General features: G+C 42.3%; 2 protein-coding genes across 2 annotated transcripts; one reads left to right on the forward strand and one right to left on the reverse strand.

Moving 5' to 3' along the window:
- Nucleotides 1–8,105: 8,105 nt before the first annotated feature.
- Nucleotides 8,106–26,359, reverse strand: LOC108104127. Its single transcript, XM_017210029.2, has 2 exons — nt 26,327–26,359; nt 8,106–11,880 (listed from the first exon to the last, which is right to left on the reverse strand). Exon 2 carries the CDS (start codon nt 11,246–11,248, stop codon nt 8,570–8,572), a length of 2,679 nt encoding a protein of 892 aa, XP_017065518.1. The 5' UTR covers nt 11,249–11,880; nt 26,327–26,359; the 3' UTR covers nt 8,106–8,569.
- LOC108104128 (SUN domain-containing protein 3) lies at nt 19,922–21,132 on the forward strand. Its single transcript, XM_017210030.2, has 4 exons — nt 19,922–20,100; nt 20,159–20,737; nt 20,792–20,958; nt 21,020–21,132. The coding sequence occupies exons 1-4, from the start codon at nt 19,948–19,950 to the stop codon at nt 21,048–21,050; spliced, it is 930 nt and encodes a 309-aa protein (XP_017065519.2). The 5' UTR covers nt 19,922–19,947; the 3' UTR covers nt 21,051–21,132.
- Nucleotides 26,360–27,611: the final 1,252 nt, after the last annotated feature.

The raw sequence follows: 27,611 nt of genomic DNA on the forward strand, positions 1-27,611 counted from the left end.
GCTGACCAATTAATATTTTTATTTACTTTGCCGCTGTCTTGTCAATAATGCACGTCAATTTGTTTGACAGGTGGAAAATATGAAACTTTAAACGGAAATTTAAATAGGCATTTAAATCTCGTGACTTGGGCCGTTTATTACAAGGAAGAGCTAAGATGAGATCATCTCGATACTCTCCAATTTGCATATTTTTAAGCCTTGTAAATGTTCCTAATTAAATTGATTTGGTATTCAAGGAAAAGTCGAGCTAAAGCATTTCCATACTTATCTGACCATTTGAATGCGAATTTATTATTCCGGTTGCGATGTCGCCTGCGAACATTTCCTAATTAGACAGGGCACCCACAGCCCTACGAAATATCCTTTCCACACATACACGCACGCACACATGCACGATGCGAAAAGGACTCACCCACACACGCAGACACACATCCAAATTGGAATGAACGTCGAAAACTTTCAACGCCACAATGAGGCATTGCGTATGGTTTAAGCTTTATTTATTTGCGGCCATAAATAACGCTTAACGCATCTAAATCTTGAACTTTGTGCGAATGCGCTGGGTTAGGATGAGGGCGGCAAGTGGTACGATGGGATCGTTGGGCGGGGGCGTGGCAGATGAGAATGGCCCGAGTTGTTTACCCGGACTAAGGATAACTCGACATGGCTTAAACGGTTGCCGTCCGATTCAAAAGCCAAAAGTTAGAAGACAATACAAAAATCGTAGGTATTTCCACAGCCGAGATTTATGAGCGACCTTTTTGCGCTCCCTTGAAGGGTAACGCTTAATAAAATGCTTTAAAGTTAACCATATTTTTGCCATCCCTTTTACCGTTTAACTTGTCCGAGGTTTTTTTTCGGTTGATCTTGCGCCATATTTTATAGTTGTTGCAGTTGTTGTGGCAAACAGGGCAGGAAAAACATAGACAATGAAAACCAGATAGGACAGAAGGTTTTTTTCTGATGTTTCGATGTTAAAATGGGAGTTAAAGGTGGTTTCAGCATTTGTACAAATAAATGAATACAAAAATAAAGAAACATTTTTGTTACTTCATTTTTAACATTATTTTCATAAGGAAAAAGTTCTTTGATTTTTAATTCTTTAACTTTTGACTATAATGAATAATTTATGAATAAATACAGCTTTTAAACATCTTAAAATCGTTGAAAATTTATTTTTTTCATATGCTTCTCTTTTGCTGGGTGCGTATGCATCCTGGCCCAAAGTGATGCCTTTCAGGGCTGTCATGTTGTTCTACCAACTGATGGCTTACAGCTGCCTGCTAAAACTTGTGTCTCTTCCTGTCCGCCCCTTTGCCAGAACCTCCTCCGCAACCCACACATCCTGGCACTAACACACACACAGATATTGGCTCGGCAAATGTCAGTTTTGGCACCTACAACACTTTGTTGAACTTTTTGGGTTTTTTTTTCTTGTTTTTTCTTTACTTTTTCGGTGTTGCGTGAGTGAATATTTTTGTTTGCCAATGTTGTGGGGGAGTGGCGGGAGAAGGGGTACTGAAAAACGGAAGGTGGGCCAAAAGCTTTCACACACTTTCCCTTGTCGTTGTGGATTTTGCTTACAAATTAACATATAAATTGATTTTTCGCAGCAGCAAAGTGTTGAGCTTTTTTGAATTGTCAATGTGGGCCAAAAAAAAGAAGAGTGTCAAACTTGTAAGATCATCAAGGACTATGTTTTTGCCTTAAAATGTTATATTTTTGTTTGCCACTGAGAGCGATTAGGATTCAATTGCAAGTGAAAAGTAATTGTTATATCTTGGCTTAAACTGCTTCGGGCCGCCCAAAGCAGTTTTGTTCGTAAATCGCTTTAGCGCTCTGCCTCAAGAACTGGGTCAGCCGGAAGTTGTATAAATTACAAAAACCCCTACCAAAACCAAAACACAAAAAAAAAAAGAAATGGAAGGAAGCAAGGAAACCACATGCCCAGCTTAGACTTATTATGGCCAAGATACTGCAATAGTTATCTTTAAAACAGCCACAAAATCCATTTAAATTATATAACAAAGGATGGATATAAACAAACAAAGCTTACCAGAGGCCTTCGGGCCATCTTAGATCCAGCCAAAGTTCTGGCCAAGTTAATTACACTTAATACGCATGGAGTAATGGTGAGCGTGTGTGTGTGTGTGTGTACGTTTGGCTTTGACCAGAAAACCTGTTTGGTTATTTGGTGATTTGTGTTTAGAGAATGCTCAAAGTATCCTTGCAAAAGGGTTCGAGGGCGTTGGGCCGGATTTGTGTGTGTTAAGAGAAAATATTGGGTCGGTATTTGGCCAAAGATAAGCATAAGAGATGGCAAGTGTTAAAGGCAAGGAAGTGCTGAACTTAACTTTTCCTTTAAAATATGTTTTGCCAGAATTTAGTTCACAAACTACTACACCTACAGTCTGATGGTAAATTGTCAAATTTAGAGAAAATACCTTGGGGTAAGTGCTCCATGACTATTCATATTGGCATTGGTAAGTTTTGAGAATGAGAACTAGAACCTTATGAAATCTTTTCAGAGGGCTCAGAAAGTAACTTACACTTTAGAAAGGGCAATGAGCCATTTAATATTCATTCTTATTCATTATTATTTATAAGGTATCCTATATTCGCATATACCTTACCCTTTCAACTATGCAATCCTATCCTATTTGCTGGTAGAGTCCAAAGTGTGACCATTAAATATTTTGGCAAATATTCTGGTGTAATCACCAGCAGAATGGCCAAGGAGCCAGGAGTTGTCCAAGTCGAAGTGAGACCCAGTCGAGTTGTAGCAACAGCTGGCCAAATTATTCTAATTGCCAGTCAATGGACGTTGCCTGGCAAAACAAATTTAAAATTCCATCAATATGGCAAAATAGTGAGGGGGCCGAAAGAGAGATCCGAATCAAATTATCCTAAAGACGTTGACATTGCTCTTTGTGTGCCGGATCTGGCAAATAGAAAGTTTTCCCGAGAAGTCCTTTGTTCGTTTCATTTGTTGCAGTCTCGCAAAATTGATTTGTCAAGCAGCCACATTAAAAATTGACAACTAGACAAATACATAGCCAAAAAGGAGGACACCAAGGACGAAATACGTGTAAGGTTTTCCAAGATGAATGGCCATCCCACATCATCTTCGGACCAGCTGGCAGGCCAAGTCTGTTTATAGTCAATATTTTATGAGTTTGAATTAATTTGGAAGACATCTCCGCAGCTGCTCGATTCGTGGCCGGGCACGTTTCGGCCCTGTCCATTGTTTGTCAGCCGAGTTTTGCAGTTTGACATATTTCGAGAGTCCACTTTTGCTTGGGACACTGAAAGTTTTTGTACATTTTTCGTTGGCACGGCATTATTAGTTATGCAAATTAATGTGCATGCATGCGTGAATGTGAATGCGAATATTTAATTCCGACTCTGCGATGGAACCTGTGACAAAAGACCCGGATCCGTTCTTTTTACGGCACAACCCGAAACGAGCCATATAAATGAAGGAAGTTGGCAAAGGCACATTTGATGTCAGGGATTTGAAATTGGTTAAGTTTCTCAACGGCAGGGAAAACGTGCTTGAAAATAGTGGAGAACTTATGGCCAAAGTTTTGAGCATTGCAAGTTTTAGTTGAAAGTCTTAAATTTATGTATTGCCGGCATTAATATTTAATTGGCATATTAAGCCAGCTCAACGCCTAATCTCTTTCAACCTAATGACCAACAAAGTTCTTCATGAATCACCTGCCATTCCGAGATGGTTTACTTATGCATGACTCTGATTGCCTTCCTTGTGGCCGTAAACCACACTATCTCACAAGGATATATACATAACATATATATATCGACTGCCCGAATCGTTTATTTTATGCACAAGCACTTCCGAACCGCATAGCAAATTTTATAACAAACATTAATTTTGGTTAATAACTTTATAAGACAAACTAGCCAACTTGGCTGAATCTTCTCCGCCCCAATGCCCACAAACTTTGACTCAACATTTTTCACACAATGTTTGATGTTGTTGGCCGGGTTGGGCAGAGGGGTCGAGCTGGGGCATAAAATAGAATTGGAATAACCATACGATAAGCCCAATTTGTGCGCAGCTTTAGTGGCGCATTAGCCATACATAAAGCAAAGATAGAAGCCGCCATATTTGTGCGTTGATGTGCGTCACTTCCGCTTGTAATTGTAGCTACAATGTCACAATCACTAGACCATATAAACGCAGGCAAGCGGCCAGAAGGACGAGCAGGGGTGGGAGATCGGCCATCTCTCGCACACATAAACAACCGAGATACACCCTCACATGCTGTGGCTTTGTGTGCGCTTTTAAGTGGCTCTGCGTCTTGCCCACTCTAGCGCCATACCACCAAAGCGAAACTTAGATGATGCACTGTGGGATGAAAGTTAGAGTCTGTATATCTGTATATCTGTATATCTGTATAGTAGCTTTTATAGAAAATCACTTATGAAATATAAAATACACTTTATTATTAACATAATCCAATTGACGTAAAAATAACCGAACATTCCTTAAAAACCCTTGTAAGACTCATTAAATTCCAGATACAACTTGGTCCCACTGTTAGTATCCTGGAAACCTCAGCCACGCAGTCCTTGCTCGTACTTGCCACTTTGTAAGTAGCCGCACCGAAGGCACTCGCCCAGCCATATTCGCAACCCAAAGATACTCGGTATGGTATGGGGTGTTTGGTGTGTGTGTATGGGCATGCTGTGCATTGCCTTGGCAATATTTACAAGTCACTTGTTTTTATGCCTACATTAATTATGCGCGCCTCTGACTTTGGTTTTTGGTCGGAACTGGGTGCTCGTCTTTGATTTTGATGCCGTTGCCGCAATTCCTGCTTGGCTTTGGTTTTTCTCTCTGGTGCTGTCAACGATGTGGCTGCCGTTCCTGAGAGAACCACCAAGTTCTCCTTATCCCCAACCACTTTCGTGGCCATATTTTTGCCGGCTTTAGACGTCTTTTGGGTGTGCGGGCTTAAGGCATTTCCAATAAATTTCGACACTCATGTGGAGCTGATGCTGCCACTGGTGCTTTTGCTGCTTCTGTTGGTGAGGAGCCGGTTTTAAACCCTGCTCTTAATTGCTCGACGCTGGAAAGTGTCTTTCGCCTCGGGGCAGCTATCTACAGCTTTCTACAGCTGCTCATAAATGTCAGGTCGAGGTAACAACTGGCTGGCTGCATTAACTGACCCAGTTGTGCCTTCCTTTCGGTGCTCCGTTTTCGTCTTTTAATGACATTATTGCGCACTGAAACGTATAATGCGTCAGTGGGCCCAGGCCCGGGCCCGGACCCGGGTCTGGGTTTTAAGTCCGGGCCTTGTGTTAGCATTCACTTTGAGCCGGGCTGCTGTGACCTTGCCGCGCCTTGATGTGCTCATTTTGAGGCAGACACTGCGTATGCGTGATGTGCGCATCTTGAGGCCTGCAAATAACCTTGTGCTGCAACGGGTTTTGTTGTTCGTGTTAAGCTGTCATTACATATGCCAAAGGCGTTTGCATTTTGGTAGGATTTTACTAAAGCCCAGAGTTGGCTTTGACTTACGATAATTACATTTCACCTCACTGCTTTAATTCAGTTATTAAAATTTAACTTTGTTGGCCTTAATATGCCCTCAGAGTTTTCAATTTCATTTTCCCTCACTAGAAGATGTTTGAATTTGTGAGTACTTTGTGGTGTGGCCTTTGGGGCAAGTTAGCCTCTTATCCTATTTAATAATTAAACTTAATCGAGTTTGATTTGCTGATTTTTTTAAGTTTTTCAGTTTGATTATATTTTTTACTGCTGCTATAAGTTAAGGCTGTCTTTCTTTTAATCAGCACAAAAGGCATTTAACTGCACTTTCCAACTCTCTTTTCTTTACACCCAACCCCATTCATTTCCCATTTAATTTCTTTTCAATACTCCAACACATCTATCTCAGCATTCCGCCCAGCTTTAGATGGATTTTTTGCGTTGCCTACCTAGCGACGCATTTGCATTTCCCACGCCATTCGTCGTTAGGACTGCATTATCCTGGAGCTGGAAAGAAAAAAAAAAAAAGGATCCATTTATCCGCCAGTCTATTTAATATTCAATCGCTGGAATGGTTTGCATCCTCTTTGTTGGCTTAAATAAAAGGCGACATAAATTAGTTTTTATTAAATTCTTCAGTTTAATGCGTTTTATTCGGTTTAATTTTTCTCTTTTCCTTTTTACACTTTGCTTCTGTTATTATCTTTATGCATTTTAATTTTAATTTAACTTAGAAAATTAATTTATAACTAGATTGTGTGTCTTCCCATTGTCCATCTGAATGTTGTTCTCTCTCTCTCTGTGTGTTTTTGTTATCTTTTTAAATGTTTTGCGACCGTTTATGGGCCATTTATTCGGTTTATGCGTATATGTTCTGCCTTGCCTAACAATTAACTTAATGCTAAACATTCTCTTTATATTGTAGTGTATGCCATATAATATTTAAAATTATTCTGCCTGCAGGCAATCCTTTTGTTTAATATACCTTCGAGTGTGTGTGGTGTGTGTGTGTGTGTGTTCTTGGGCTGAGATTTAAACAGTTTGCTAGGCTAAAATGTTTTTGTCTTGTGGTATTTTTCGCTTTGTTAATTTAGTTTCTGCTGCTATATTCCTTTAGGTGCACTTTGCCAACTAACTCACTTGGTGAAAATAAAACTTAATCATTCGCTACATACACAAATCATTCCGAGTACGTGTGTGTCAGTGTGTGTTCTGCAGGTGTTAGTGTTTGCATTGTCCTTAACCCTAATGATTTATTTATGCAATTTACAATATTTCATATTGTGCTTAAATGATTGCTTCTGCCCTCGCTTCCTCATATGCTTTTTAGCTATTGCTAATTGTATGTTTTTAGTTTCTTACACTGCTCAAAATACTTTGCAAGCATTTTCCAATCTCCGTTTTCTTTTTCATTTATGTTACAGTGGAAAAGTCTTGAACACTTTACAGAACATTTACGTTAAAAGGGAAAGCTTGGGCTCTGCTTAAACGATTACTATAGCTACATTTACATACAAGTCTCAAACGGTTGGGGTTATCCTATATTTAGTTAGTTCTTACAATGTTAAGCCGTTCTAATTTACGATATCTACTTTAATGTTACCCGGAAACACTTGTCTTCATGTCTGTTCGATTCGATACAACAAACTTAAGGCGGGAGAATTAAAGTCTGAGGATGGGTATGGGTGTGGGTGTGAGTGTGGAAGGACGAAAGGTTTGCTTAGGACCCAGGGAAAATTCAGTGGAAAATAAATGCGATAAATTATTTAAATGCAACATTGGAGCGGATGTGGCCCGAATTAAAATTTCATAAACTAGAGCACACTACAAAGGGGAAGCCCTTAATGCCACTCGCGATTTTCGGCCGGAATACTCGACTTAGCCCTTTGCTGTGAAAGGTTCAACAGTTCAACAGCCGGGTCCTTGAGATTGGAGTCCTTTGTGTCATGGAGAGCAGGTGTCGCCATGGCGAAAACACATGCCACTTGGCTCTGAAGTGAGCCACCGACTCGGAACCCCGTGAAGTGGATCCTCGAAAGGGGGCTGGGCCTTCCTGGGACTTCCCCGTCGATTGTCAACTAACAACGCCTCCGAGAGACCGACAACTCAATCGACATACAAGCACACATTTAGAAACCCCCCATATGTCTAGTCTAGTAGGCTTGGGATTTCTTTGCCTTCGCTGCCTTCTTTTCTGCCATTGTGCTGCGGGGAAGCTGCTGAAAACTTTATATTAAATGAAAAAGTTTTTCAATTACATCAGCGGAAATAAAATGCTGCCAGCTTGCCACTCGAAGCACGAAGCACGCAGCAAACAGAAACAAACAACGACAAGAGGCTTTTGTTTAGCGGCGACTTTGTTTTTCGGCTTTATTAGGTTAGGTCCGCCTATTGTTCTGCCGAATACCCTGAACGCAAAAAGTCCTGGGAGAAAGTGGTGACTCTTGGAAGGACTTTTGAATTTAGAAAAATTAAAAACATGATTTATGGTTAACTGTTCTGTAAATAGGCGTAAACCAAATGTTATCTTAAATTGAAATTTTCCATTTTTACATGGTTTCTAAAAGAAGGGTAAAACGACCTTGACCTTTCAGAATTTCTTGGTTGATTGGGCTTAAAAATCATATTTTTCGATTTAAGCCAATTTTTTAAAATTTACAGCTAAGGTAAACGTGCAGTAATCCTTTCAAAATTCTGAGAAATCAACATTCATCCTTGGGTATTTGAACTTCGGTTTGCCCGAGATTTTCTCCTTCTGCGCTTCTTTTATTTGGTTTTCTGGGCCTTCTCCTTTTCGGACTCGCATTGCCAGCTCTCTCTTTCTGCCAATTATTAGGTTAAACTTGGGTCTGCCTTTTGTTTGCTTGTTTTTGTATTTTTTTGCGTGCAAACCAACAAACAGAAAAAGGGAAAAGTAAGTAAAATCAGGAGGACGGAAACAAGTGAAGAGTGAACTTAGGCTATGAGTGGTTTGGTGATCAGCCTGGCCATTTACAGAGCCACTGAATCGTCTAAGGCCGCTTCATCCCGGGCTGCTGGCTGCTGGCCGGGTCAAATGTCGCTGGTTTCCTGACCGTCGCCCACGTATCCCTCGTCGGGACTGTCGGCCAAGGGGCCATTAAGCTGTTTGAGTTTCCCGGTATCGGAGCTCTCCTCCTCGCCGCCAGGTGGCACTGCTGACCCGGCAGCCTCTTCGAGACGCGGCGAACTCGCTTCACTTTCATCCAACTCCGGAATGGTGGATGTGGCCGTGGATTGTGTGGTTGCTGCTGATGAGACAACGGGTGGTGGAGGTTGGGCCACCACTGCGGCAGGTGGTGTTGCAACCGATGACTGGCTGGTGGGTGACTGGGCGAAGCGGTAGCCGGGCAAACAGCTGGGCCACTGTTGGAACGGCGCCGGCATCATCGCCAGATCGCTTTTGTAGCCCTCTGGCGGCGAGGGGAACTGATGTTGCTGTTGCAGCTGCAACTGTTGCTGCTGCTGCTGCTGCTGCGGATAACCTTCCGCTGTAAAGCGCACATTGGGCAGCTGGTACTTCTCGTAGCTCACCGTCGGCCCCCTCTGAATGAACTCGGCCTCGAGGCTGTAACGTAAGGTAGGGTTGCCACCACCCACATTTCCGCCTGCCGCTGCCGCCGCCTGAAATTGTTGCTGCTTGTGCAACCTGTTATGTGGCAACGTCCGATAAAAGTTGGCGGCTGGTTGCACCTGTTGCTGCTGCTGTTGTTGCTGTTGCTGCTGCGGTGGCTGCTGCACCAGGTGAGCACTGCTGTAATCGTAGGCAAACGATCCATCCTGGCCCAGGAAACACACCGGATTCAGGTGGACATCAACCTGATGGGGAGCCGGCTTCAGTTGTATGCCACGCGGTAAGGTGGTCATCGCCTGGGCAAAGCGTCCCATCAACGGATGTCCCGGATGTGGGTGCGGATGCCCAGGGTGCTGATGCGGATGTGGAGCAGCAGCCAGCTGATAGCAGCCCTCGTACTGACCGCAATCACTCTGCGTCTCATACTCCCCGGCACCGTCCAAGCTCACCGCCGTCTTAAGCTTGTGCTTCACACTCTCCGCATCGTTGACTAAGTCCGGATTCTTCTCCTGGTAGTTTCTCAGCGATGCAGGGGGAGAGCAGTAGGCTGCCGCCAACCCATGACCATTGCTCAGGAGTAGAGGTGGAGATCCTGGTCCCGTTCCCATCAAGTTAACATTAAGCTGAAGCTGCTGCTGTGCGGGATTCGGAGTGGCGTAGAGCAGGAGGTTTTGTTTCATCTGATTTCCCAGGATTATGCCTCCGCCAGCTGCCCCATTCGCCGCCTTGGTGGGTGTTAGTGTATCGCCCAACAGGAGACCAGCATTTCCGTTTAAGCTATCCCCGCCATCATTTAATATCGAGGCGCACTTCATCATACCCATGCCCGTGTCCTGGGTGCTTCCCGTCGATGAATCCGTGCCACCGGCAATACTCGTTACTTGATCGCACTTCTTGCGCTGCTTGGCTGGCTCCGAGGTCTTCTTGCACTTGACCACAATGGTGCAGAGCAGCACCACGAAGATTATGCCACCTCCCGCACTGCTGGCCACTATGTAGTTCATGTAGTCCCTGGGGAACGAGACCTCATTCACCACCGGAGGCTCCTTGATTATAACTCTCAGAGTGTAGTTACTGAAGGTGGTGCCAGCTATGTTCTGACCCACGCAGGAGAAGGTACCATTATCTTCGGCACCCACGTTGTAAATGAAGATCTCGCTGCGCTTCTCCTCGGCTCCACTTCCTCCGATGGTCTCATCGATATAGTAGTACATGTGCAGATTGTCCATCAGGCTGTCGTTGCTCATCACTTGGCCATTGAAAAGCCACAGGACCTTGGGTTCCGGAATGGCCCTAACCACGCAGGTGATAGACATATTCCGACCTTCGCTCACCTCCGTGTAACTCGATTGGGGACTGACCTCTGGCAAGCAGGCTAACTGCTCCCGCTGCAAGCCCTTGATCACTTGACCTTTCAACCTCGCCGGTTCCATGCACTTGGGCTCCTCGGCCAACGGGATGTTGTAGTTTACCAGCCAGGAGTGGATGTCCAGAAGACGACAGTCACAATTCCACCGATTGCTGTGCAGGCTGATGCCGTGCAGCGATTTGGGCAGTATATGGGGGCCTTGAATGAACCCTATCCGATTGCCATCCAATCGCAACCATTCGAGATTGTCCATGCCCACGAAGGCCTCGTTCTCAATCCTTTCCACCTGGCAGTTCGACAGCTCCAGTGTCGTGAGGAAGGACAGGTGGCGGAAGGCCGATGTCTTCAGCTCCCTGATGGGATTCCCACTGAGCGAGAGGCGCATCAGGGAGCTGTAGTCCTGGAAAGTTTCACTAGGGACATTCTGCAACGCATTCTCGCTGAGATCCAGTTCGACTAAGTTTGTTAGACCCCTAAAGGCCTTCTCATGTATCCGAATCAATTGATTCCTTGATAGATAGATCTTTTGCAGGTTGAGCAGATCCATTCGGAGAAACCGCTCCGATTGCAGGACCTGCAGGGTGTTGCCGCTAAAATTCAGTACCTGAGTGCCCGGATCCATGCCCTCGGGCAGATTGGAGAGCTGCTGGCCGCCGCACTCCACCGTCTGCTTGCCGCCCTTCCATTTGCACACACACACCTCGGGCGGACAGGCCCGAGTTAGGGCTAAAAGTGCGAGCAGCGCTATCAAAAAGTGCAGACCACTCATTGTCTCAAGTGCCTCCTGGCTAGCGTCCTTTTGTTCAGAGATTTTTCTAAGTTTCGTTCTATGGTTCTTGGTAGCACTTGGGTAAATATTCTCACCAGCTGGCTCACGTTGGCATGTCAAATTATGCCGTGGAGTTTTTTCCGCGGGTAAATATTATTAGCCGATCGGAGGCTGTCACGTCTACTCGAGCAGTGTCGGGCCATAAAAGCAGCGCGTCTCCCACTTTAATCGCTATCGGTGGGCCGCCCATCATTGTCCTGTCGCTGGGGCTTTTGTCATGGCTGCCACTTCCGCTTCCACTTCTACTTCTTCTTCAGTGTCCTTTGTATTAATTTCATAAAAATGCCAGGCTCTTGATTTTCGCTTGACAGCGCCCAGAAGTAGGCAATGGGCTCGGGGGCTATTGTCGCCCTTTTGCGGCTTTCTGACTTTCTCCGCACGCCTTTCGCCGTTCCTGCTTCTAGGCTTTCAGTTCTTCTCCTCTCTTTCTCAGCTCTACCCTGGTTTTATCTCCTGGCAACGTTGTTTCACTGCCGGCAGAGAAAGGCTTTTGTCCTTAATGAAATTATAATGTAATGCATTTGCCGCGTGTTCTTGTCGAAGTTGTTTTGTATGTTGTTAAATGCTGGTTTCTGAAAGAAAATTAAAAAAGATATTAAGAAGGGATTAGAAAGAAGGTCTGACTTTATTTATTGTTATAATCTTATGTAATTTTACTAGGAAAATATATCACTGACAGCCATAAAGACCTTAACTAAAATAAAACACAATAAATTTTGTGAAAAGCCATTTTGCAATTTTCGATTAGTCATTCATTATCTCTCTGTCAATGTAAAATTAATTAAAATGCCGCGATCCCACGCGATTGGCGAATTGTAAAATGCGATTAAACTAACGAAAATGTAACTTTCAAATATTTTAGTTTAATCCTTGCAAGCATTATGTATTCTGTGATTACAGTCAAACTAATTTGGCTCTCGTGCGATTAACACACAAATAAATTGAAAATAATTTGGCTCATTATCTGCGTGACATAGACCCATAAATTAAACGCAGCCGAGTGGTAATTTATTCCCAATAATAAGCTCGCCAGCCAGGCAGTTTCTGTGTCTGAGCCGGCTGATTTATTTTTAATAGTTCTCGCAGGCAGCTGCAGTTCGCATTTCAACGAGGCTTCTCAATTATTCGAGTGTTTGTTTTCTTGCATAATGAATCGGATCGAATCGGATCGGTTGGATTTCAGTTGAAAAGCGAATCGAGGGCCACAACAAGCTAATTACGGCACTCTTTTTACTCGAATCGATATCGCTGTTATGTAAATATATATCCCGGCCTGGATAAAAATGAAATGGAAATCGCACTCACAACATTGACACAGCGAGAGTGCGGATTGAGTGGGCATTGTCCAACTTTAATTGGATGGAAATGGATTGGTCGCTTTGTTGATATAATCCCAATAATTTGCTGGCCCCATTAAGGCGCCTCATTATGTTTCCACCTTGTCCCCGCTATTATTTGCTTATTATTCATATTTTTATGAGGGCAGTTCATTAAATTCCCCATGGACCAGCCTGACATTTATATTTGTCAAAATTAATCTAAGTGAAAAACAAAAGGCAGACCTGACCTGCTGAGCAGGAAACGAGAGCCATAAACAATTGAAAATGTCAGGCATAAATCATGCAACATATTGCACGATGGCCGCCTTAGTTAAATAACAGATAAATTACAGGAAAATTAACTTAAATGCAGGTTTATTGTGCGCACCAAGAAATTGCGCTCTACGTGGTAAATAAACATAAAACAAAGCCCTGGATTGCGACTCTGATTCTGGGAACCCAAGATGAGCTGGTCGAACAAAGGCGGCTCCTAAAAAGATTCCACTGCTTCATTAGCTGCCATTTCTCCCACGTCAAATACTATGAACGGACTTGAATTTCACTCGGTTTGGGCTAAATACGAACCGTCTGGCACCAATGCAAATGCGTAATGGATACTCGCCTACGGATTCCAGCAAATTGACTTGATTTGGCAGGCACCTGAAGTCTGTTTTTCGGCCGACAGGACGACATTATTAATAACCGAACATTAATCATGGCCACCTACTTTCTATGGCCTAATGTTGGCCCAGCTGCTTTCGGCTTTCACTCAAATGTATGGTGCTTAGCCTGAAATTGAAGCCGAGATTGTGTGTAATGATACACCGGACAGGTGGGGATCCTTTAGGCCCTGACTTACAAACATTGGCAGTCTGTTAATAAGGTAAATGTAATGACACTGATTAAGAGATAAAGAAGTTTTCATGATAAACTACTGAAAGGTCAGAATATCCATTTTTTACATTTTTTCTAATCGAACTTTAAATATTTTTATTGGTTTTCGCCTAATTGAACAATTCAATAGATATTTCCTGCTGGTTTTCTGTGCGTTTAAGCCCAATCGAAATTTTAATTAAATTTCGGAAATGTCTCTCTGCGCAACTTTCAGCCCAGAGATAAATGGAAAATGTTCTTTCTCATTTGGTTGGCTTGTCAGCAAACATTTTTTGACATTTTCATTTGTCAGTTATGAAGCAGACACGCAGACACATAGACACGAGATAGAAAATCTTGGCTAGCATTTGCGTCTGTGTGTTGAGTGTACACATTTGTTATATCCTTATCACAAAATGATTTGACAGTCGAGACCAAGAGGCAGTTGAACCTCTGCCAGTGTGTGAAGCACTCACTTTCCACCCACCAACTTCCAGCATCCTGGCCAGAAACTTTTTCTATCTTGTGTGATTTAATAAGATGACATGAACGTAGCAGCCTTGGGCAATTTGAGAGATTTGTTCAACTCCTGCCTTCTTCTGCGGCTACTGCTGGAATTATTCCGGGCTAGAAAAATATTTATTTTATTTTTCACATATCCCATGTTTTCACAGGCCCAGGCATTGACACGTCTCCTGCTAAACTGCTGTCATTGAAAATAATTTCAATTTCATTCCGTTAGCTGGATCGAAAAAAAATCAATAGGCATTTACACCAAATTGACCTTTCACTCACGACCAAATGAAAATTTCATAAGGAATTGATTGCGATATCGGGTTGCTCTAAAATCCCTTTGATATATTGACGACTGGTGAGGATTATTTACATGTGAGCATTAACTTTACAACACGACGTATGCATGATAATTAATTGTGTAAATTGAAAGGTTGAGTTCATACCGTCACGATATTTATTAGGTAGCTTTGATTTTTTTACTTCCAGTGGAAGAGCTAATTACGCGAAGTGTTTTTCCAGGTTGGCATTTGTCGGGGGTTCTATATAAAGAGATATATACATTGGAATTATCCCTAATAAATATCCCTAATTACTTTTAGTAGTGAACAGTTTTTGTACAATAAATAATAGCTTATTCTATCTGTAAGCCATTTTTAAACAATACTTAATAACCTTGTATAACAACCGATATAAATTTAAGTTAGCCGATTTAGGTAAGTAGTCAGTGTCTCTAAAACCGCACAGTTTAATGACCTAGACCACCTAATAAGCCTAAACCTAATTAAAAACTTATCAGCAGCTGCGTTAAAATGGCAATTTTCCAATTTGCTTGTTGCCGTCGGCAACGTGAGGCCAGACAACGCCCAGGAACTTAAAGCGGATACTTCGAAGGGCTGAAAATTGCATTTGTTAAATTTAAGAACTAAACTTGAACTAAAATTCCGTAGGCATTTTAAAGCCCGAAACCCGGAATTAGTCATGCAGTTGTGGGAAAACTTCAAAGGGGCGCTGCGAACATGTCATAACATGTGGAAATTAAAATTTACATCACAACTTAAGCGACGTCCTGCCACAGGACCCCGTCCCGTCGAGATCCGTTTTTTCTCGTGTTTTTGCGCTGCTCCTTTTTGGCAGGCAGAGCACTTAATTTGGCACATTGCCGTGCATATTCTGGCAGCGAGACGACGACAACAATCCGCCCAGGTGCAGCCACAGTGGCGACAACAAGCAGCATTTTGTTGTAGAATGCATAAATTTTTTACAACCTGCCAAAGGAGACCCAACCAAACTGTGATGTCATCTGCAGCTTTCTAGGATAGCTAGAATATTCGACAAGAGGAGAGTGTTACCTGGGTTATATAGTAACCGATACTCTTTGATAGCCATAACAAATATTAATACTTATTTTCCATTTTACCTTGCATATGAAACTCATTAAAAAAGCAGTCACATTTATGATTCCCTTTACACATAATAGATATTAAAGCACTTAACTCTTTTTACAGATTTATTTTTTAAGCCCCACATTTGGCTCGAAAAAAGCTGGTTTTTCATCACCTACAGCATCAGCAACAAAAATCGCGGCAATGGTCATAAAACTTATACCTTCGCTGCGAATTACGAGCCCGCAACTAGCCGCAGCAACAACGCCATCGAGAAATGGGCGAGGAGGGCGTGGCGGCAAATAAAATTACGCATGCAATGGCAAAATAAAATATGCATCAAAAATAAGCTGCAGCTGAATCCGAGAGGTGCAAAAAATGCCATAGCTTACAGCAAAAAATATTTATATAAAAGTAAATAAAAGAGCCAGGACTTTTGGGTTCGTTAAGCTCTCTGCGAGCTGAGCAGGGCTGGGCGGGTAGATAAAGAGTCCATGGACAGAGTTGGTAATGCAGTTGCATAACTTAAATATTTTATATGTATCCCATAGAGATCTTAGAACTGTTTGCTATCCTTGTGTGCAATTAATTCCTGCATTTTTTTCGAGGGCATCCCGGTTTCGGCTTGACATTAAGTATTCGACCCGCGTTGCCGCTGTTTTATGTTAATTTCCACTTTACGCTTGCCAACACAAATACAAACAATATGAATATGAATGTAATCCAAACAAGCGTTGTGAGAATTTTCACTTAAAAGACCTTTTTTTTTTATATATTTTTCCCATGTTTTCTTGTGGCAGCTGCTGCTGCTGCCCTAAAAGCTTTAAGAGCCTTGCGCCAGCCGCACGAAGCGTATAAAAAATCAACTAATTTTCATTTTATGCTGCAGCAGAAACAATTTTAATTCAAGTGCGCCAGTGGCAGTGGCATGAACACACGCCCACACTCCCACACGCCCCTTCACTAACAGCCTCTAAAATTTTAATAGCTCACACATTATAAACGCAAATAAACGCCTCAGCCGGCATTCCTTTGAGCACTTTCGTCCTGCTGCCATTTCGCATTTCGATGTACATTTGCCTAGCAGCTTAGGTTGTTTGTGGCATGTGCACTTAGAGAAAGGAACACAATTCAAAGGGGCGGCGGAATCAGGAGGAAAAGTATGAAAAGGAGGAAAGTTTTCCGAGAGTTTCCCAGCGTCCAGCGCTCACTTAAGGGCATTTCCCCTCTCTGACCCCCTCTAGCCAGCACCTTAAAGGCACTAAAGTTGCACAGAATTAAGCATACTTCCAGGCACTCAGCGGCATATTATGTTTATCATTATGTTTATACTATGGATATGTGTGTGTGTGTGTGTGTGCCCTAATGTTGCCGTTTTCTTGGCCAACAGCAGCTGCTGCCCCGGCAAAGTTCATTTCGGCCTTAAGGTGAGTGGCAAGGGGAAATCATAGCAATGCACAAACTTTTTAATTGCTTTTAAAGTTTCGCAAATATGCCAAAGTGTTTTCGCTATCGAAAACAAATGCTGGAGGGGACATTTTTTATTTTGAATAAATTATTACCAAAAAATACTAAGAACAAAACTTAATAAAATGAGTGAGTTTATGCAGTTTGGCTTCCGTTCGTATGCTGTTTATTAACTTTTATGTACTCTTATATGCAGCTTAATTGCTTTTTAATATAAGGAAAACTTTTCTCGAAAACAACAGCTGCCAAAGGGAAACTGTGCAGCTCACCAAGGAATAAATTTGTTTTTCATAATGTTTGTTTTCGCTTTTGCTTTAGGAAATATCGGCAATACAAATTGCTTCCGGAAGTTTTGTGTTATATTAAAATATATATTATTTATGCTCTTACAGGGTTATTTTAAAATTAATTATGGCTTATTAACATAAAAAAAAAAAAGGTTTTTACTCCGGGCTAATCAGCATTCATTCTTTTATCGTAAATACATATGCTGCGTATTTTTATTTCGCCTTTCATGACCATTGAAAATGCTGCAAAATCCTCCTCTTTTTGTCTCGTCTTTTTATTGCCCTTGCGTAATGTTTAATTATACGCTGGCTGATGACGTCCTGATAGCTTTTCCTGCTTTCCTCGTATTTTTTCTTTTTTGGCGCATAAACATAACGCAGTTTATATTTTATTTATTTTTCCCTTTTCTTTTTGCCTTTTTTGCTGCTCATTTTCGGTAGGGGAAAAGCCGCCTAAAAACCAATCATAAAAAACCCTGCCGTAACGGAGCTTCAACCAAACGGTTTTATGACATTTTCCTGTGACAGCGAAACCCTACCAAAGCCACGCCCGCCGACGCCCACCCTAGCCATCCACACATGCGGCTGGGTAATTTGCCATAAAAAATTGGAGCACAGGCTCGTATTTGTGCAATTTCACAGAAATTGTCAATTTGCACTCCCCCAAAGTCTAAGCCGGAATGATGATGACGAGGAATGTCAGCGGCTGATGGGCCAAAAAGGAAGGGTCTTATCGTAGGGAAGGGTTTGCCGGGGGCTTTCCTCTTTTTTTTTACAAGTAGATAAGAAAGAAGCACGCAAATACGCGTTGATATTTTTATGTGTCTGCTGTGTGCATTGGAAAATCGACTGTTAACATTTAACGCTGCGAATTTAACCACATTTATGTGTTCTTTTCGGTCTCCCCGGCTTTATTTGATTCTCATTTAATTTCACACACTGGCTCTGGCCCTTAAAAATTGGCATAACAATTACGCCGGAAATAGGCAATGACAGTAGAGTACGCCGGAGGTGGAGATGGGGGCCCTGTAAATGCCGGACTCCGAAGGGAGTCCGCTCGGGAGGCGACTATTTGCTATCTGCAGTGCACTAACAATGGGCTGCCTCAATGGCACGTAATTGCAGTGCACACAATCGTAGCTGGAACAGTGGGGCAAATTGATGTTATTGCGACAAAGATTAATCATTTAATTTTTAAAAAAAGACTAAAGTCTAAAGAGTTTGCTTATAAATTGTAAGCCCTTTGGTAATTTATACTGTAAAAGCCCCGCGAACTCTTAGCTTTAAGCACCTTCAGTAACAATCTCGTACCACTGTAACCCCAACTATTGTACGGCAGTGCAACATATCCTTGCAACTAACGCTTCCGTTTCCGAGCGTCAAGGAGACGGCTCCGACTCGTTCTCCTCGACTTGCCACTGATGTTGTTGCAACCTTCTGCAGGATGCCTCTTCAGACCGCCTTTGTTGTCGCTTGCCGTGTGAATGAGTGCAATTAGCAGTGCCACTTGCTCTCAACGATGCCGTTTTTGTTTGTGTCCGGCTCTGGTGCTGATCTTTCGAGCGACTTGCATTAAAAATTAGTTGTCCCTCGTCTGTGGACATGGCTCCATCTAGCTGTCAATGTTTTCGGGTCGTGATTGCGCAGCACCAAAGTCGATTAAACAAGAAAATTGTTGAACACGAAGTGGACATGGCTCTCAGAGTCTTGTAAGTTAGCGAAATATTTGTACTTTCCATTAAGAGTTAGCGATTCTGTTTGTGCTTGAATGTGCCATAAATATATGGAAATAAAATGCGTTGAAATATCCAGCTTAAGTCCACGGCTTGCTTCTTTAAGAAGGATTAGCGGGACCCTTTTTTGAATTCCTGTATTGGGATTTCTTTGGGCTGAGCAATTTTTGATTAAAATTACATTCGTTGCGGCCTTTGAAGTGTTGGGACTCGGCTTTGGACGTCTGCGCCCACTCCGTAACCCAAATTTCTCTTCCTGTCCTGTCCTTTTTCGTCTTGTTCGGGTCAATATTTTGCCAGCTTAGGCAACGCACGTGAGCTGGGCCAAAAGGACTGTGTTTGGATGAAAAATCCTGTGCCCGAACTGTAGATGGTCACGTTCTCGTTGCCTTCTCTGCGGGATTTCGTACCTTTTTTGTGGACTGCTGCCGGACCGGCCTTTGGGTGGCCAGCATAATTTGCTGGCACTGGCCACGTTAAGGTCCGGCACCGGTCTCGTCCTGATGGATTGTTTGACTAATTAATTTTGCTAGAAAATTTCTCAAAATTGCATTTGGCCCGGGCCAAAGTTATTAAATTTTTAATGGATGCTTAAAGGGCCGAAGGCGCTTTATGTGTTTTTATTTCGCCTCGGCCGGCAACCAGCTGTTTAGCATTTAAAGTGATTTTCATTTGGATTTTTCCTTAATGCTATTATGTTCCGTTTCGCTTTTCCCTCCTTTCGCTTCCTTTTGCTCTCGGCTCTCAATTATTTAGCCATTGACAATTAGAGACTTTCGCAGATGCCGCCGCACCTAATGCGATTTCGCCTCATTATTCTCAACAATTGTTCATTTCCAGCGATTTTCTTGGGGAATTAAATTTGATTCATCGAATTCCTTTGGCCCCATTATCGAAGACTTCTTTTTGTGGTCGAGTGTCGCTCTCCAAATCGCTTGAAAGGAAAGCAGTCTGTAGTTACTGGTCTGTACAGATTCGTTTTATGATATTAACACAACTTTGCTTTTATGGTCAAGCATTTAAATTTTCCAGTTTTAAGAAACTGAAAATTCCACATTCGAAATGGATAACTGTCGACGTGCTGGAAAGCGAATCTGCCTCACTTATATACTCTCATTTCTGCTGCTTTCGGCGTTTTTCTACTACTTAATGGTCCACAACAGCAGGAATAATATGGGAATATTGCGACTGCGTGAGGACGTAGATGATATATCGGTGAGTCAGTGAACTTAACTGACCCAGACAACCTACTAACCCCATATACTACCCCCAGCATCTGCTACGTCAGCAGCAAATAGAAAGCAAAGAAGCCCAAACGAACAAGTTCAACTGTCTTGGAGGAGAGCCCAAGGGAATGGGATCTGGCAGGTTTGATAGCCCGGAATTGACCGCTTATTTGGACAATCTATTCAAACGCAAGATCGGGCATTTAATGGACGATGTGTACAACCTGAAGAAGAATATTATGAGCTCCGAGTGCTCCGCCCGAAGTGCCCAATCGCAAGCCCAATCCAGTCCCAAGTCTGAGTCCGGCTCGGTGACAAAGCCTCGTATAAACTACGCTTCCGAGGAACTTGGCGCCAGGATCATCGAAGTGAAAGCACAACCCATTCATGGCACCAACATAATCAAGACATTTCTGGGGTTGGATTTCAGCGCCAATCCGCCGGTGAATATGATTCGCCCAGGACTATCGCCAGGTGCCTGTTTTGCATTTAATGGTAGTAAGGCAATGGTGACCCTTCACCTGGCCAAAACTATAGTCGTGGAAGCCATCTCCCTGACCCACGTGGCTCGTGAAATGACGCCCAGTTTGTGTGTGAAGAATGCTCCCAAGGGCTTTGATGTTTATGTGAGTTTATATCTTTTCTTTATTTTGATCTTAAGTAACACCCACTTTCGCCAGGGTCTTCCCACGGCGAATTGCAAAAAGGAGTTGTTGGGACAGTGGTCCTACGATAACGCGGCCAACAAGCGCACTCAGACGTACAGTGCGCACAGCAGTTGTTTCTTTAGAAATCTGTTAATCTCGTTTAACTCTAATCACGGTGCGAATTCCACGTGCATATATCGGTAAATATTAATTAACTAATTCATTATTTTGAAAATACTTTAAATTCTCTTTTCCTTACAGCGTTGAAGTTTTTGGAAGACTGCAGTCTTGATTTATTGTTACTTTTATTTATATATTTAGCTTATGTATTATTTTTGATTGAAAAATATATTACTATTATTTTGTTGATTATTAAATATTCTAAAAAAATACATGATTTATAAACAAAAATATCAAAAAGCGATTTTTAATAAACTGCATTACCTAAAATTTTCCTAACAAGCTTACCGAAACCCCAAAAGTAAATTTATCAAAAATCCCCATTAAGGTAATGGAAAGTTAGACCTTGCTATTTTTGGCAACCAGTTGCCAAAGCATTCCCCTGCTAAACGGTGCAACTAATTTCAATTTCGCAGCACGGACAGCCTGGAAAATTTTGGGATCCCCAAAGACCTGTCGCATCCGCTTTGATCTTTCGCGAATGCTGTGTTTTCGTTTAATTTCGCTCCAATGCTGAATGCTGTGGGGTAAACATGGCATAAAAAATGCCGCTCAGGGACGAGAAAAGCGGCCCAAATAAGAGAGAGAAAAAAATAAACGAGGATGCAAAGTAACTCGGGACCCGTGTGGCGGTACCGAAGTCAACCGTTTGATCTGCGTCGTGTCACATTGTCACATTGCCCCGAGACTAATTAGCGATTGTTGGGCGGAGGTATACCATGCGTGAGGGACACGCCCAAGCCCTGCACATGCGTTTAATTAGTCGACAATATGCTCAGATGTCATCTGAGATTTACACGGCGTTCGATAGGGAATTTCGTAGCCAGCCCAGGGAGCCATCTGCCCAGAATTGTTTCATTTGATTTCGTTTCGTTTGATTTGATTTAATGCGATTCCATTTGTGACTTACTCGGAATCGGAATTCGTTTTCGTAATTTGCAATTGTGTGTATTCCGTGTACAAACACACTCACACTCACACACATGAACCGGAGGACATGAGCACAAAAGTCTGATTGTCTAAATGTGAATGTCGGTCGGTGTGTGGGTGTGTGTGTTAGATGTGCTTGATTTTGTTTGTGCAAAAATTTATTTCCTTTTTTCTTCGTGGCGGAACGGGTATGGAGAATTTGTAATGAATTTGGATAAATCAGGACAATTTTCCAAAACTTGCGCTGAAAAATTAACCAAAACTTTTTTTAAAATTTGTATTTGTGGGTCTTGTGTATATAACCAAAAATTGGTATGTTTATATGTTTTCTAAAATGTCAAATTATTTTTAGCATATGTCTTTGAAGAATATCTTTGTAGATATATGACTTGATTAGTATTTTTACCATAGCACATCCAAAAATGGTTCAAATATGGAATGTCATATCTCGTAGGGCTCGCAATTTGATTGCTATGATTCCTTGTTGGCTTGCACTCAAATCTGGAAAACTTAAATTTTTGGCATTTTTTTGAAAATTTTGATGAGGGTACCCCTTATGAAAAATGCGAAAATTTTGCAGATAAATTAATTTCTCTAAATCGGATAACGAGTGGTAGGGGTAGTAAGTTTTGGTCATTAGCAGCACAAAACAGACGTTCTTTTGGCTGTGCGTCTTGTTTTGACCGAGCTAGAGCATCTGAACGTAGTATTTTAAATTTCTGTTAAAACTAGGTTTCTTGATTTTTCAGCCATTAAATCAGAGCTCGCACCTAAAAATGAGAGCTATAATGATAAAAGCAAATATAGGAGCCGTTAGTTTCGGTAGTTAGCTGCATAAAACAGTCATTCTTTTAGCCATGCTGCTTGTTTTGACAAAGTTAGAGCTGAGAAACTTGAACATAGCCGGGCTTTCTGCTGTCTACAGAAGTAACCTAATTTTGGGCCAAAAAAAAAAAAATTTTGCCATAGCACAGCCAAAATTGGTCCAAATGAGGAATGTAATACCTCGTTGGGCTCGTAATTTGATTGCTATGATTCCTAATTGGTTTGCACTCAAATCTGGGAAAATTCAATTTTTCCCATTTTTAGCAAATTTTGATGAGGGTACCCCTTATAAGAAGTGCGAAATTTCGGCAAAAATTTAATTTCACAAAATCGAAAAACGAGTGATAGGGGCGGTAAGTGTTGGTCGTAAGCAGCACAAAATTGTCATTCTTTTGGCTTTAAGTCTTGTTTTTACCAATCTAGAGCTACAAAACATTTTCCCGATTTGCAGGCATTAAATCAGAGCCTCAACCAAAAAATTAGAACAAAAATAATAAAAGCAAGTATAGCAGCTTTTACTTTCGGTAGTTAGCTGCATAAAATACTCACTTTTTTAGCCGTGCGTCTTGTTTTGACAAAGTCAAAGCTTAAAAACTACAAAAAGTTAGTGTATTTAACGGCTCGTTCTTCCTCGGCTTTATTATTTCCATTTTCTTTTTCGTCGCCAGCGCAATTGTGGCTTGTTTACACGGCAGCCATCGTTTCGTTTCACTCTGCGGTCTGCGCTCTAATTGCGCCTCGGCAATATATCAGAGCCAACCTCCCCTTGTGCCACGCCCCTCACACAATCACCTGCCTCACACCCACATACATTCATGTATGTAGATAGCTCTCCACTTTGGTTTTTTTTCAGCTTTTTGCGCTTTTTCTTAGCCAGCTGCTGCCGTTTTGCCATTTGCTTACGCGTTAAAGCTGACAGGTAAAATGGATTTGTTACGGCAATAGAACAGGTAGCTGTGTGGTTGGAGACGAGGAAGGCGGGGATCTTGTGAGAGCTGACTAGAAAATGCATGACAGGTGAGAAGATAACCCATGTGGTCGTGGAGGTACAGCTGGAAAATAGCTTGGTACATATCTGAGAGTATTTTGAGAATACTTCCTTTAGGTATAGTAAAGGTCTATGCCCCGGTTAAGTATGGATATCGATTAAAGACAAAAATATGAACATTCGTAAATTGTTTATTTTCTTCTTTATCTTTCGGAGAAAGTTTTCACTCTTTTGGAAATGAAGCTTTTTAGCAGACGAAGTTGAGAAAGACTTTTGTCCAAATCGAAAAACACATTTGAATAATGAGAGCGTTGAGAGCTGCCGCAGTTATGCCGAGTGCTTTGTTGCATTGTTACTAGCTGGGAAACGGGCAAAAGTGGGAAAACTGGGGAAAAGTGGTAAACTGGCAGTTGGCAGGCAGGCAGCAGCTGCTCCTGTCTGACGTCCTGTCCCCTGACAGCCTTCCACTGTCTGCTGCTGTTGGCCACTGACATTTTGGGATTTCTGGCTCGAAATTTTGAGTTGCCCAACCGGTTATGTATGCAGCCCGGCTTGGCTTGGCTAACAACCAGAGCAATAATAATGGTAAGCACTTGCTGTCGGAGTCGAAAAGTTTTTGAGTTTGTGCTAATTATGCCGCCAGGAGTTGGGCATTTTCAATGCAAAGACCTCGGAGCTTGGAACTCGGAATACCAAATTCGGAATACGGACTGGCAGCTAATTTTTGCCAGCTGTCAGCGCTCTCCATATAAATCCCTCAAAGTCAACAGCACTGCACCCACGTGACACATCAATTCGCATTCTTGTCTGTCGGTGGCAAGCACACGCACACGCATGGAGACAGGCACACGCACATATGTGAGTCCATACATATCCATCATATTGCAATCGTCGGTTATGTCGCCGCATGCAACGTCGCTTATCGCTCAGCTCTGTAATGATGGCAACAGACCCAGAAACAGACCCCGCGAAAGTCCCCTCATCTTCTTCCTCAACCCAGACCATCATATCCCATCCCATCCCATCCAGAGCTATCCATCCATCTCCTCGAACTGCTGTTGTACATTTTTCATAACGCAATTCATGTTATTCATGTGCCTGCGACAAGTCTTCGTGGATCCCCTTGGATCCAACTTTGTAGGAGTTGCACAGTGGTCGGGGATTGGCAGTTGTCTGACAGCCGAATTGATTACTTTTCTGACTAGGCGGTTTAACCCGTTTCGGGAAATGCAGTTGTCTGTGCAGGGGATTAAATATCTATGAAATCTTTAAGATTATCAGTATCTTCAGAAACTGGGAATGTTTTAAACTCATTAGGATGTATGGTATGAAGAGGTTCAGAATTTCTTTGGCTTTTTGTTTGACGAAAAGTGATTTCTTAAATCTTTAATATTATAATTCATTTGAAAAACTTTACTGACTAAGCTTTAGTAGATAAACACAGAAAACATTAAAGATATAAGGAAACAAAATGTATTTTTTACGTTCTATTTTATGAGCCATAAAGATTTGAAGAAGATTTCGTTTTTAAAGTTTAGGTACTAAAAATATTTTTCACATCGCTCCTAACTTAAAGACTGCAGCAATATCTTGAATTTTTCAACGATTCCTCCCATTATTCCGGAGCAGTAGTAAAGTAATCAATTTAATATCTGCCCATTTCCACTTAATGCTTCCACATTTCGGATATTTATGTCGGCAGACTATTACATGCGCTCGCCCACTGTGCGATGTCATAAAAATTGTCTCATTAATCATCACACGACATGCTGTCTCTGCCCCCTTTACCATATACGAGCTTGTATATATCCCCCCGATTTCTTGCTTTCTTGTTCGTGATGTTGCCCCCAACTCAAGGGGCTATTTCTGTGCTGTTTGCAGGAAACACAGACTTAGTGTGAAAATCCAGCGAGCAATTAAATTGGCTCCCCCATTTTAATTTCCATTTCCATTTCCCAGATTCTGTTTCAGATGCAGCCCCTCGAACAAGTGCAGGCAGCATAAATCAAAGGAGTTGGCCCTTCGCGGCCATTGGGAGTTTTATTTTTACTGGCGTGGCATTTTAAATTGTCTGCGCCATATTTAAAATAGCAACTAATTAATTTATTTTTTCACGCCGTGGCCGGGAAGTGCGCATTAATAAACAATTAAGTCGTTTTAATTGCAGTTCGCCCAGAGGATTATAAATTTCCAAGTGAAAATCCCCCAGCACCCTATGTAACCGTAATGAGCCATAGCTCCCAAACTAAATTCGTTTATTATTGATCAGTTTGGGTCATAAGCTGCTTAACTTTGCCTGGTGCCAAGCCACCCATGGAGCTCTTTTCAAGTCTCCCCAGAGTCAGGTGTTCGAGTGCCCGCTGCGAGGCATTTGGCCAATTCCTGGAAAACTTGCTGCTCACTTTGCTAAGCTGAAAATCTGCCATACACTTTTCGCAGCATACATGGTGCATGGGTTTTATAATTAGATTTTTGAAGGATGTTGACCCTAATCATATAATTTTATAATATTCTTACAAGTTTTTCAAAATCAGCAATATTCTGCCCAGGATCTTGGCTTATTAATAACTCAAGCGTACAAATTGAGATGCTTTGTCAGAGGTTCTTGGAATTTTCTTTGACTGAAAGCCCTTTCGGATACATACCTTTCAAGAGGTTTCCTAAAAGAAGGCGAATCTGAAAGTAAAAGACGAGAGAGCTCTGTTTAATAAAATAATTAATTCAAAGAAACGTCATTCTCAATCCATCCAAGCTGACAGTCAGTCTTTTTTCTCTTCCAGCATAAATTCCAGCCATGGCGGAAAATAAACTACATTCGCTGGCATCTTGGCCGAGTTAATATGATGGGACACGTTAAGCAGGCTTGAATGATGTGTATCAAGGACGAAGAGGAAAAACTACCAACTGTGTCAGCAGAAAAGCAGAAACAACAACAGAACAGCAACTCAGTGCAATGTCTGGTTGGAGGGGGGAAAAAAAGGGAAAGGGAAAAAGGACAAGGACGAGCGGAAAACCAAATGGGAATGACGATAGACATTGAACACGAAAAGGGAAAATGGAGCGAAGACATTAGCCTGAAATGACAGCAACAAGATGCGAGATAGACACTTGGCTTATATCAGTTCTGGCCTGTCCTGCGGAGGAGGCTTCCGTCACCCTTCTCTTCTCTGCCTGCCACTTGGCTACGAAAACAAAAGCAACTTGCAACCAAAAGGCGTCGAAAGTGCGTGCAACAAATTGAAGCCAACTCGGTGAACAACAAATGCCAATTGACAGACGGCCCTACGACTGCTTTCAATGGAAATTCGGCAGAGCAGAAAGTCCTTGTCTCTCAAAACAGCTGCGAAAACATCAATCGGACAAAAGGCCTAAAATGGGGCTTTATAAGTGCCAAGCTTAAAAAGTATTTGTTTATTTACAGCTTTAATATAGAATTTAGAAAATAATCTAAAAGTTCAGTTTAGTTCATCAAATATTTCGACCTCATTGCGAACCCATTCCAACTTTTCACGCAATGCAGTTCCACTGAGAGTGTGGCAGAGCCGGAGTCTTAGTAAGCAATCTGTAACATGTTGCCAGTTTGAGTTTTCTATTGAAAAGCGCTTTTCTGGCCCAAGGACAGCTGGCTTGGCCCAGATCCTAGCATTCGCATTCAGAGCCACGCACACACACACACACACAGGGACTTATTCATCATTCACTCACTTAGTCAGCGTGCCGCCCAAGGATCGATGGCAAAGGATGGATGTCGGAGGGAAGCAGTTTGGAGGAGGAGCGAAGCCGAAGACGTTGCTCCTCCTTCTTCGAGTTCCAATTCCACTTGCCGGGAAAAACACAACGCCGCCAGCTGGCATAGGGCTTTTATTTCCCATTTCTGGCTGAATCCTAAGTGCAGATAGAGAAATGCCTTTCATGCCGCTGCTTTAGTTT

This window comes from Drosophila eugracilis, unplaced genomic scaffold (assembly GCF_018153835.1).
Source record: "Drosophila eugracilis isolate 14026-0451.02 unplaced genomic scaffold, ASM1815383v1 contig_445, whole genome shotgun sequence".
Classification (NCBI taxonomy): Eukaryota; Metazoa; Arthropoda; class Insecta; order Diptera; family Drosophilidae; genus Drosophila; species Drosophila eugracilis.

Excerpts from the sequence above, each read along its gene's own strand:
- LOC108104127 (XM_017210029.2), bottom strand. The coding sequence starts at position 11,248 with ATGAGTGGTCTGCACTTTTTGATAGCGCTGCTCGCACTTTTAGCCCTA.
- LOC108104128 (XM_017210030.2), top strand. The coding sequence starts at position 19,948 with ATGGATAACTGTCGACGTGCTGGAAAGCGAATCTGCCTCACTTATATA. Across the intron at positions 20,101-20,158 it reads AGGACGTAGATGATATATCG|CATCTGCTACGTCAGCAGCA; the intron begins GTGAGTCAGTGA and ends TACTACCCCCAG. Across the intron at positions 20,738-20,791 it reads CCAAGGGCTTTGATGTTTAT|GGTCTTCCCACGGCGAATTG; the intron begins GTGAGTTTATAT and ends CACTTTCGCCAG.